Source organism: Strix aluco, chromosome Z (assembly GCF_031877795.1).
Source record: "Strix aluco isolate bStrAlu1 chromosome Z, bStrAlu1.hap1, whole genome shotgun sequence".
Classification (NCBI taxonomy): Eukaryota; Metazoa; Chordata; class Aves; order Strigiformes; family Strigidae; genus Strix; species Strix aluco.
Genome location: NC_133971.1, coordinates 72,177,595 through 72,189,979, shown reverse-complemented (window position 1 = coordinate 72,189,979; position 12,385 = coordinate 72,177,595). Strand labels below are relative to the sequence as shown.

Sequence of the window (12,385 nt, the reverse complement as noted above, 5' to 3'; positions counted from 1 at the left end):
GTCAGAGAATGACTAAATATATATCTGGCAAAGTCTACTCAAATTTTAAAGAGGTTCTCCAAAGAAAGCTGCTGCAACTACTTTAAGAAAATATTTAAACTGATATTTGAAGCTGTTTTACAGAAATGGTGGCCCACCAATCCCCGGATCTTCTCTCTATTAATGTTACTAATTCCAGCTATTAAGTAGCAGCAATTCTTTCCTAGTTCTGCTGGGCAACTGCCCTTTATGCAAAAGATGCCTTTTGTTTTGCAGAGGATTGTTTCTGTCAACCAATCCTGTAACATAAATGCCAGTAGATAAGCAAGGAAGTACCACCTGCAATACTGTCAACATTCTGAGAATACCCAGATATTTCTCCACTTTACTTCACCTGCTAATGCTGATGATCATCTGATCTAATATAGTGAATACAACAGAGAACTAGCTGTTGAGATAAACCACAAGGTGATACTGAAAGGAAATACCCAAAGGAAACAGAAATTATTCCTACTGTGCCTTCATTAATTACCTTTTAATCACAGATTCCAAAACATACATGTGGTACTAGCTCTTCAGATACTACTTAGACATCACAAAGCAGTGGCATTATGAAACACTACAGCCATTCATATGGTTGAAACAATTTAAACACTTTCTTCTGAACACTGAACTTGCTACTGTAATTCATGTATGTGTTAATTATTTTACTTATTCATAAAACAGCCCATGTGCAACCAGGACTGATTTGCAAGGACATTTACACTGATTTACAAGGACTGTCTAATGATGGAACTCACACACTGGAAGAAGTTTTCAATTCCTAAAAAAAAAAAAAAAATCTTGCTTACTCCTATTTAGGGAACACAGTTCTACTACACACTGTGGCAGCTAATACCAGAAAGATACCTGGGCTGCAAGCACAATATTGTTAAGAGGGGAAGATGGCAGTAGGGCAATCTTCACAGGCAAAAAGCTTCAGAACACACTTCTTTTTAATTAGTTAATGACTTGGGTCTTTCAAGGCATCCTGTAAGATCTCTTTCCCAAATACTTAAGGCAAGTTTGAAGAGGTATGAGAAAGCAGAGTGAAACTTTATTCTAGCAGTGGGAAAAGTACTAATCTTTTTAATTTGTGAAACAAATCATGTCACAAACTGGTGCTCTCTGCCTGGTGTACAGTAGGAAGAATTATTCCTTCCAAGCAAAGCACCAAGAACAAATTAAGCAGTTGTGCTAGCCACAGACAAAAACATCCACTAAGTCAGGTTTAGCTTTTGAAAGGGATGGAGACATTAAGCAAGAGTTTATCACCAAGGAACAATCCTACTTGGTGTCTAAAGCTAATGAGAATATATTACAGAATCTAGCTTTTAGTCAAGTCAAAGACAGACACCAGTTTATTGAAAATACTGCTCACTGACTTGCAGACATTTATTAACAGCTAGTTTCTCATCTTACTTGCTGAAGGAAAGTTGGAAGCTGTTGCCTCATTTGTTCCTGAAGTTGAGGATTTCCAGCAAATAAAGGATTATTCAACATCATCTACGGGACAAAAATATTTAACTTCAAAGATCAAGCAGTAAAAATCACAGGGCTTTTTAAGACAACTATTTACACGGTAACAGTCTACGAAAATAACATCTCAGAATAATAATCATGGCCAAAACTTGTTATGAACCACCACCCTGAACACATTGCAGGGTTGAGTTTTTTGGGGGTTCTTCTGTTTTGGTTTGGTTTTTTTGGTTGTTACTTGGTTGGGTTTTGGGACAGGGTTTTGTTGTTTGTGGTTGTTTGGTTGGTTGGGTTTATCTTATGCAACTGAATTGTCAGATACTTGCCAAGACAGCCTCACTCGTATTACGAGAAAATCCTTTTCTGCTCAGCCTCCACTACAGATCTAAGTGATAGCCTCCCTGTAAACATCACCTGAAGTCAAAGATATTTTCCAGATAGTTATTTAATACAGAAAAGATAAAAATTTTTTAATCTCAGTTCAGGATTCAGTTTTGGATACTACTGCTTTAAGTAAAATTTGAAAGCACTTTTACAACACCATTCATAAAACAGCATTTGTACTTTTACAGTCAGCACAGGTCACAAAAAGTTAAAACCAAAGCCTAGCTTTGTCACTAACTCCCCTCCCTTCACTTCTCCCAGGCTAGTGGGGGTATTTATCTACTGGTAGATCTACCTTAATTTACAACCAAAGCATTTGTTTTGTCTAACTGGTTCTTATGCTGGGTCAAAAGTTTAGGGCTGTACAAGAAATACACACAAACTTACAAGTTACTTTAGAAGCATGCCTGGCATGATGTCCAGCTACAAACTGAAGAAGCTCACTGCAACAAATTGTTAAATGTAAGTAGGTAAAAATTTCAGTGAGTTAGGGATTAACATTAAGACCTGGGCCATTCCACTATAGACAACTGTTGAGATGTTGGCACAAGTGAAAATTTAACTGTATCATAGATTGAACACTTTTTTTCCCTTTTACTTCAATACACGCAATACATTACTACACCAAACGCATTTACCTGTACTGCAAGATCAGGATTCTGGCTTAATGACTGCATCATGCTCCTCATATAAGGTGCAGACAACATATTCTGCATAAGCTGTGGGTTTTCTGTTATCTGCTGTAATAAGCTCTGCATTCCTGGTGTGTTGAACATACCAGCTTAAAAAAAAGTAAAAGGTCACTTTAGTAAACATCCTGACCATCATCTGATGAATTAGAATTAGATATAACCACTTGGTTTCTAAGAGTTTTAGTCCCTGAAATACACCTCAATGTGGTTCTGATTACATGGACACATCTACCCTAGAAGTTAAGACAGAGGTTGTATCCAACAAGCAGTTCCACTAAGTATCTACATTATTAGCTGCTTTCACATTTGCCTCCAAGCGGGAAAAATACTATCATTCATCTAGATATTTCTTACCTTTGGTATTTTAAGGCAATACACAAGTATTGTTACTACTCTTAGTTTACATTTCATGTTTGTTTTTCTACAGAGGACTTTGATACTAGTCAAATGTTCTACAAAAGTAAGTAGCAATAAAAAAAAAAACCCTCTGAATCAAAAACTCTCTTTCTAATGAAAGAATCATTTCAGCAAACTCCCAAGTACGAGCAAATATATACAACTGCTGTAACAAACACACCTCCTAGTCCAGATCCCAAATTTGGTACAGTTGAATTCTGTCCCGTACTGCCAGAGGTGCTATTTCCAGCACTACTACTGCCACCACTCTCACCACTTGTGCTGGTACTTGTTGTGGAAGTTGGCGAACTGGACTGAGGAGCCCAGGGATTTGGTAGAGGATCTCTATTTTCTGTACGAGATGGCTGACTGTCTCCTCCTGTTGATGCATTGCTTACTAAAGAAGCAAACGGGTTACCTCCAAACTACAGAGGAAGGAAAGCAAACATGTATCATCTACTAAAGCCAACCATTTTTATGTCTGATACAAATGGCAAGTTACCTTTCAAAAATTACACATGAAGATAAATAATGACGGCTTTTGATCAGTTATACTCACCATTCTACAGTAATTAATTGCAAATATTCTGAAAAGACGCCAACATTGAGAGATACTAGCACCTCCAAAAAAATTAAATCACATTTCTTTTTGAAAACAGTGTTGCTACTACACTGGTATTTTGACCACAGTGACATTATATCTTGCATACTAGCTTCCAACTTCGCAGCCTTTTTTTCTTGCCATCTTAGATTCCAAGTTACTAAACACACCTTTAAAAAAAATTTCCCAGACCTCAGAATTTTAAGAGAAAGAACTAAAGGAATTAAAATTTAAGTAATGCAGAAATTCATTAACTTTTAAATAGTTTCTCAAACACACAAAGGGATATCTGCATTTCTCTGAGCTTAGAAGAGCACAGAATTTTTAAAGATCTTTCCTCTCAGGAGTAAGAGGCCACATAATGACTTCAAGCTTCAAAAAAATGTTTTGTCAAGTACACATTTACACTACTTACATGTTTCTATTTTTAAAAAGCATTTACTTTCAGTGGCATTTGCAATCTTTTCTCACCTGTTCCTGTGCTGCATTCAACATAGGCTCCTGAATATCTGTGTACATACGTCGCAAGGCATTGTATCCACCTGGTATACTTTCAAGGTTGCTCAAGGCTCGGTCTTGGTTTCGCATCATTTCCTGCATCATTGCTGGGTTTCTAGCAAGTTCTAGTGTCTAGGGAAGTGGAACGTTTAATCTGTATTAATAAGAAATTCATTCTAAAGTGAAAATGCCAGCATTTGGCAATATCTCAGATACCACTGTCTAACCTAGTTTAAAACTATGATTAAAGTCAAATCAAGATGTCAGCTTAGTGGGAGTCAACTGAATTTGATATTTAGCCAGCATTCTATCACAACTGTCACTAGGCTCAATGGGTCAGGAAACACTGGCTAAACAGAAGAAAAACCTTGAATGAACTATTCTTTCCTTTCTTCATCTTTTCAGCACAATATAATCCTGCCCTTTCTAACATAGTTACAGAAGGCAGCCTATAACATGAACTTTAAAATAAATACCTACATTTTCAAAATCATCTATTTGTTTTTTGATACCTTCTGCCACACAGCATATCTTACATTTCATCTAATTTTAAAAGCACTCAAAAGTACTCACAGTTAGATAAAATGAAAATACGGAGTATTTTGGAGAATTACTACTTTTGGTAAACTCACTGTTGGTTAGACAACAGAAGGTTTCAAGTGCACACAGGAACATGCAACTCTGACCTCAGAAGACCTCATTACACAGTCTTTAATGCCTTTCAAAACTATGCTGCACGTTTTCTGAATTATCAGTCTATTTCAGACATTAACAACTAGAAATACAAACATCAGTTGCCTACAGCAAACTTTTATGGATTTTCTAACAAGCCTAAACACTTCAAGAAAATTTAAACACTCAACCAAGCATGTCCAGTTCCTGCTCTGTTGTTCAGTTACAGTACAATCAAAGGTCATGAACTTACAGAGATCCTTCTACATACCTGTCTCATTATATCTGGATTATTCAGCATGTGACTGATTTCTGGATTTCTCTGTATCAGTTGCTGCATTTGAGGGTTAGCCATAATTAACTGCCTCATCAGGTCAGGATTTGAAAGCATGCTCTGAACAAATGGATTTTCCATTATCTGAACCATCATTTCTGGGTTGGACATCAGTTGCCGTTGCATCTGACTTTGCAACTCTGAAAAGTTTGATGTATTTAAACCCAGGCTACTCAGACCTGCCAAACCTCCAAGGCCACCTTTAAGAGGATGAAAAAAAATATAATTGAACTTTCAGCTTCTAGTATACTTCTAAACACATCCAAGTTCTTCCTAAATACAAAATACTTGAACATATCCCACATTTCAAAACAATGAAAATGAATGGAAAGTCCATCTTTGCAAGGCTGTTAAGAAGTTATCTACTAAGAGTTTGTGTCTTTAAATAACAAGACACCTAAGGAAAAATCCAACAAAATGCATCTGAAAAATAACTTGTTAGAATTCTAACAGCTTTTCTTCTAATTTTCCACAGCTAAGATAAAAGGGATGTTTGAGTTTTGGGGCCTGAGGTTCCCCCTAAACCCCAGCAACACTTTCCAATGCATTTATAATAATCATTTATCTGTCTCCTCTCCATTACACTATAATCAAGAGAGATCTCCCAATATGAATCATACTCCCTATTCTAATTGAAAGTAGAGCTCTTCTTACTAATGCACCAAGAACTAATTATGCTTTGAATTCCCATCCTTTGCTGAGTCCAAACAAAAAATTTCAGAAGGTACTAGTCAGTCTGAAGATCTATTTACACCTAAGAAAGCAATCGCTTAATATGGTTAGCTTTTCCAGTTCTACCTCCTCCTCACCCCCCAAAAGCAAATGAGATAAAAAAGAAAGAACCAAATACCCCACTGTTGAGTATGGAAGTAGCATTTTTCAGTCAACAGACTGCAGGCTATTTATTCATGAAAGAGAAGACTGATAACAATATCAGACTTGGAACCTGAGAAATACTGAATTGTAAAATTAGCAGCAATATTGTTACTTCTGTTACAGATCTTGGCTTCACGTTACAGGTCCGGCTTCATCAATACTCTCCCCACAGCAATTCAGATGCATTTTTAAGGAGCAGAAGAATACTGGAAGAAGTTTCATTACCTATAGTGCTAGAATATAACACCAGTGACACCTTACTACCAAAGATGAAACAGCACAAGTCTGAAGTTCCGCATATAAAATTAAGGAAACAACTTTCCTCTGATAACTTACTGATCAGAAACCAATACCATAGATATTTGTAATCAGTTTTTGGGGTGGTGCATTTGGGTTTTTTTTATTTAAAAGAAGTTCTGTCTACATTAGACTAAATCTTCAGGGACAATTACCTGAATCCAAGAGAAGTACCCACCATGCTACCTAACAAATATTCTTACCAAAGCCAAAAGGGTTACTATTCGTTGAAGCTGGTGTTGAGGTACTACTGTTCGATGTTGATGTGGTAGCAGTACTCCCAGTGGTGTTTGCTTGTTGAGCTGGGTGGTCTTGTGATCTAAAAAGGCAAGTTTAAAAGTTGCAAGTTTAACAAGTTAATTTAAATAATGCCATTAAATACAGGAATAGTATCATATTGAGAATCTTAATTTAGATTTTGATTCTTTCTCAAAAAAATCACACTATTATCTCTAGATGGCTTCCTGTAACAAAACTTTCTTAGGCATTTGTAGTGTCATCATTTTCTCAGAACAGTAGTTTGAAACATTAAGAAAATGGATGAGCACCACTGCAGCCAATATCACCTTCTCACCCCATCCCCAGGATGCCTGCCAATGAATTGTTTCCTCTGTCCTTACCTTGCTTTAAAGATCCTTGCCTTATTCCATTATACTCAAATACTACTGATTACATGCCTGGGGCTTAAAGAAATAAAGCCTAGCAAGATTTAACATCAGACTTATTTCACGCCATATCTTTAATAGGATGCCTTACTGAATGTGAAATTCAATTAACATCTTACTTCATTATAAGACAAATATCAGAATCTCAATAACCTTTAAGACTTCAAGAACAGGATAAAAATGTAGTTACACAAAATTAAAGCCAGCATAATTTAGCACAGGCACTAAAGGCTGTCCAAGCAATATACTCACCACACCTTTCTACTACAGAGGCATAATCAAAGGTGTTGTCATGTAGTAAAAGAAATCAGGGACATGAGCTTGTATAAAGCTAATCTTTCCTCTGTTCAAAAGAAGGCTAGTTTGAAACCCAAATCAGTTCTCCAGTCTCGTTCAACAGTCAATCTCATAAATGCCTGTATTTGCAGAACTACAGCATAAAATAACTTGTAGAAACTATGAATTCAGACCTCACACAAAGATTCGAGGATGTATGTCATGCTTTAAAGCCAGCTGGCAGCTTAACACCACACAGCCACTTACACTCACCCTCCCCCTGCTCCAGGGGATGAAAGAAAAAATTGGAGGGCTAAAGGTAAGGAGATTTGTAGGTTGAGATAAAAACAATTCAGTAACTGAAATGAAATAAAATTAAAATAATGACACTACTCAGTAATAATAGACTATACAAGCTAGCGATACACAATACAGTTGCTCACCATCCACTGAGTGATGCCCAGCCTGTTCTTAGCTAGCCACCCCAGATGAAGGAAAATCCCAAAATCACAATCCAAAAACAGAGCTTCCTGGCCAACCCTCATCTATACACTGAGCATAACATTACACGACATGGAATATTCCAATGGTGTATTTGGGTCTGTTGCTCTGGCTGTGACCCTTCCCAGCTTCTGGTACACCTACACGCTAGCAGGACATGGGAAGTTGAAAAGTCCTTGATTTCCTAGCAACAACTGAAAACATCAGTGTATTAAGCGTACTATGAACATTCTTCTCATACCAAATCCCATGCTGAATCTGAAACACTAGCTACTAAGAAGGAAAATTAGCTCTATCCCAGCTGGAACCAGGACAGAGAATTTGACAGTACACTAAATTTCATACCTCAGTTCATCTCAGAGTACACTTCTGCTTCAAGAAGGGGGGGTGGGGCACAACTGAAAAAAACCCAAACAACAAGCAAACGAAAAAAACAAGCCTGAGAGATGACTCAGGTTCAGAAGTTTCCCCAAGGTTTTTAAGAGTTCTCTGACTCCAGGCTAAACATCAGCCACCAAAACCATAGACAGAAACCAAAGGAACAATGAAATACTTTGCACACTTCACAAGTTCTTTAGTTCTTTCAACAAAACATCAACACCAGCTTTTAAGTATGCTGGTATTCCTTGTTGATTTGACCAGTGTTCTTGTAAACAGGTGAATAAAACATAGCATGCCAAATCATGAAGGTATAGGATGCCATGGGACCAAATCACCTCATTCAAGTTGTTACTGATGTTCTGGGTGTGAAGGAGGAAACTAATTTGAGTCCACAAGATTTAACAGTTCTTCTAAAACTGAAGTCCACAGTAATTCCTGTTAATTCAGTTTTGCCTATTTTAATTTTTATTCCTTTTTTGTTTTCTTTCAGGTCTATCAAACCACACAGAGATTCTGTTGAATGAAAACCTGTTCTAGAGGAAACATTCCAGACAGACACTAACAATCCAGAAAAGGGAATACCTGGATACCTGCCTTTGACATAAGGTGCCCTGACATCAGGTGAAACTTTGAGGTCCTGAGAAGAACAAGTATTAATACTCTGTAACATTAACAGCAACTGCGAACTTTGCACACAAGATGACTACTATTAGTCAAGCAGCTGTAACTTCAGTGAGGAAGATTATAGACTGCATACTGGCCATGGATCTTCTGCTAGTGATATTTGGTTTCCTTTGGTCTAGAAAGCACATGAATCTTTCCTCCATAAGCAAGAGGAAACTAATAAGCATAAAACCCTACTTGTTTTTCAACTGAGAAACTATTTTGAGAAGCAACTGTACACCTTCATGTAACAGACAAGAAACGTTCTCAAAGCAGGACAGAAAAGTAGACAAAACTGAAAACTTAACAGTTCAGACTGCTTCTATGGAAATTGGGGATATATATACCCTCAAGATAATGGTTTGCGTGTCAAGTTTGTCAACCTCAAGTCCTTGAGTGAAATTCCTGTAAAGTGTACATCGTCTTTTATATCCACTTTGCCATTATGTTTCCTCTTGTTGCAAACTACAGGTGCTGAATTGGAACTGTGTATTCAGAAATTCAACGCATCTTTACTACCCATTGCTAATCACTCACTGCTACTCTGACACTATAGGCCAGGTTACAGGATTACACTGGAAGCCTGCATCATTCTGAAAAACATATCACAGTAATAAAATTACCTTTTTTCAACAAGGATTGGTTGGGATATATGAGGGTTCCTGTTTGAAAGTTACACATCTAATATTGTTTAGAAGGGAAAAGAAAATCTTCAGATCCAGTCCTGGAAAATAACTTTTTATTTATTCAAATATATGGCAGCAACAGTAGCAGCAACAGTCAACAGAAAAGTAAATGGCATCATGTAAAGTGGTTGGGAGCAATCCAGTCTTGATGCTCATGGCCAAAAAATAAGCACTTACCAGGCCATATTAGCAGGGTCTAAATCTTGCCTTTTGGACCAAGCATAAAATCCAGGTATTTCAGTGAGAAGAATACTGAGATGGTTCAAGACAACGTTATACTTTCTCAAAGGTGATTTTCATTGTGCTGACAATTCTCTTTAGCAGGTGTTAGAAGCACATTTTGAGTTTATCTGAGCAAAGCTAGTATGTGATAACATTACTGCCTCATTTGAGGATAGTGTAGATACATGCAAAGGGTCTACAGTTTTTTGTTTGTACTTCTTTGTTTGAGACATGAGTAAAACCTTCTGAAGACAATAGTAATACACTCTTCTAAAATTATTCAAAAAAATGTGAGAGAGAGGGGAGACATGGATTGCAGTGCTGATAGGACCGATGCAGGGACACCAAAATTCCTCGAAACCGATAAATGTGTCATTGCACACGGGTGCTCCTTTGCCCAGAGGCAAAGTGCAAGAAGATATGAGAGACTGGTATTTCAGTATGTATAGTTATTGTAGGTCCAACCTAGAGGAAATTGTCCAAGTCAAAAGCATCCTGCTATCATGAAGCCTCTCTGCCACACTCAAGACTGCAGGCAAAAAAAGCAGAAGTCATGACAACAGCAGAATACTAGCTCAGATGCACGAAGCACAAAATTACAGTATTAGCTAATATTGTATACAAGATTGGGATGGCCTAAATTTCAGGCTGGGGAGGCATAGGGTAGGGAAGGGAGACCTCTGCCAGTGCCAATAAATATGTTTTGACAGAGACACAACTCCAGGACAGAGAAGATAGTCCTGTCAGGATATGAGAATGGAATTGAAGACATCAATTTCAACAGGTGCCTATATTTAATGCTAATGCTCCTAATTTCAACAGGTGGCTAAATTTAATGCTAACGTTACTAGTAGGCCTTTGTGACTTGGTGAGGCCTGGAAAAGGAAAGCATATTTCTTTTCTCTCTTAAGTCCCATGCTCTTTTCTTCACCATCTGACATCTTCACATAGGATGAGATCCTTACCACAAACAAGAAACACTTAAGTAGCACAGAAGCAATAACACTTTCAGTCTAGAGCAACAAACATGTTATTGACTAGGCAAGCCAGATTCAACTAGGGGATATATTACCCTACTTGCTGAAAGGATTTTTTTAGTTGAGCTTTTTCCTTCTGGGCACTTCTCAGGAACTAATGTTCTGATGACACAGCTCAACTGATGCAATTTTCTTGTCATTTGAAAGTTGCCTCATCAAAACCAACAAACAAAATTTAAAATCCAAGTCTTTCTGTTCAGCCAGATAAATTAGTTGCACTAAAGCAGTTCTCTCACAAATTTTCTTTCCTTGTTTTACAAAAACAGTGAGTAACCATTCACTGCAAGTTTTCATGAGTTAAAAGCTGCACAACGTATCTTTATGGACAGTAAGAGCTGACATCTAAGAACTATGGACCCAAAACACCGCCAGCGCTTAGCATTAAAACCAAGAAGTTAAATAACACAAAAGCAAGAGACTCGCATTTAGAAACATGAATCCAATTAAAATACAAGAGAAACCAAAGAAAAAATCACTGTAATTTCAGACTGTTATTCTGTACCAACTGTGACTAAGGACCTGATTAAAGGGATTTATTCAAATCTAGATTTGCCCAACAGAAAGCTGTTAAGAATTTTTACTTACTACTTTACTTTTTATTGTTAAGTATTTTTACTTCTAGAGGTAAACAGAAGATCACTCATCAGTAAGGTTACCTGTTTTGTGTTTTGATAACCAGGTGAACAGTGAGTCCATCGTGAATTCCATGCTGAGTCAAAGTATCTTGATCTTTTAAAATTTTTCCAGCAAATATCAACACAAGCTGATCAGTGTGGGACTTGAAACGCTTAGAGATTTCTTCCTTGAACTAAACAAAAAAGTTAATATTATAAATTTATATAATTGAATACTGAACTATAATTTTTTAATGATTTATGGACAAGTTACTTTGTTCACATTTAATGTATTACCCCACTTGCACTGCACATTCTGTTTTACATAATCTAGAAATACTTTATTAAGTTTTCTCTTTTTTTTCCATAGGAAGATGAGAAATGGTTATTTCTAGTTTTGTAGAATAAAAATTAGAAGTTTCACATCTAGATCACTAGTTATATAACTAGCAAGATCAAAAATGATTGCACTTAAAGACTACTGTGGCTTCAATCAGGCTTGCATCCATGACAATAAATATATACTAGTATATATAAAGAAATACATATGCACACTGTAAAGTATGTATATAATTTTATACTAGTAAGTATACACTTATATATATACACACACATGCCACTGAAGCCATCCATTGCTGAAAGACTGAGGATGCAGTGTCAAAAGTATGATAAATCTGTCTACACTTTTGCTGGAACTGAACGGAGAAGTATCTTCTCTTCTTAGACATATTTTTGCTGCTTTCCATGTGTCAAAACTAGCATTCCTTTCCACACAGGCAAAAGTTACCTCTCAGGTGGCTCTGCCTTCTCATTCAATATATGAAATAGCTACATGAAATGCAGTTGCAACCCAGGGCATGGTGCACAGACACATTCTTCAGCTGACCAGGAAATCATACCCTCATTAAAACAACTGAACATGGAAGCCCACTTGCCTCTTGCAACTAAACATGGAAGCCCTCTTGCCTTCCTAGCCAATAATAACCAGGTTATGCTTTAACTGAGTTCCAACTGAGATTTAGAAAAATGCTCTCACTGAAAGCAAAAAATTCACAAAACTTAAAAAGGAAGATATCCAAGAAAAATGCTAAGG

At 36.9% G+C, this 12,385-nt stretch overlaps 1 protein-coding gene across 8 annotated transcripts in view; it reads right to left on the bottom strand.

The window, feature by feature from the left end:
• The window catches only part of UBQLN1 (ubiquilin 1), a 30,852-nt gene that overhangs the window by 7,075 nt on the left and 11,392 nt on the right, over positions 1 to 12,385 (bottom strand). For all 8 annotated transcript variants that reach the window (XR_012621529.1, XR_012621530.1, XR_012621531.1 and 5 more), the window contains exons 2-8: positions 11,335 to 11,486; positions 6,451 to 6,566; positions 5,012 to 5,274; positions 4,042 to 4,200; positions 3,151 to 3,394; positions 2,520 to 2,662; positions 1,441 to 1,524 (exon numbers count right to left, since the gene is read on the bottom strand). Coding sequence is in view for 5 of the 8 variants with exons in the window: in XM_074811781.1 (XP_074667882.1) it covers positions 1,441 to 1,524; positions 2,520 to 2,662; positions 3,151 to 3,394; positions 4,042 to 4,200; positions 5,012 to 5,274; positions 6,451 to 6,566; positions 11,335 to 11,486 (1,161 nt within the window). In the remaining 3 variants the exon portion in view is untranslated. The remainder of the gene's footprint in view (positions 1 to 1,440; positions 1,525 to 2,519; positions 2,663 to 3,150; positions 3,395 to 4,041; positions 4,201 to 5,011; positions 5,275 to 6,450; positions 6,567 to 11,334; positions 11,487 to 12,385) is intronic.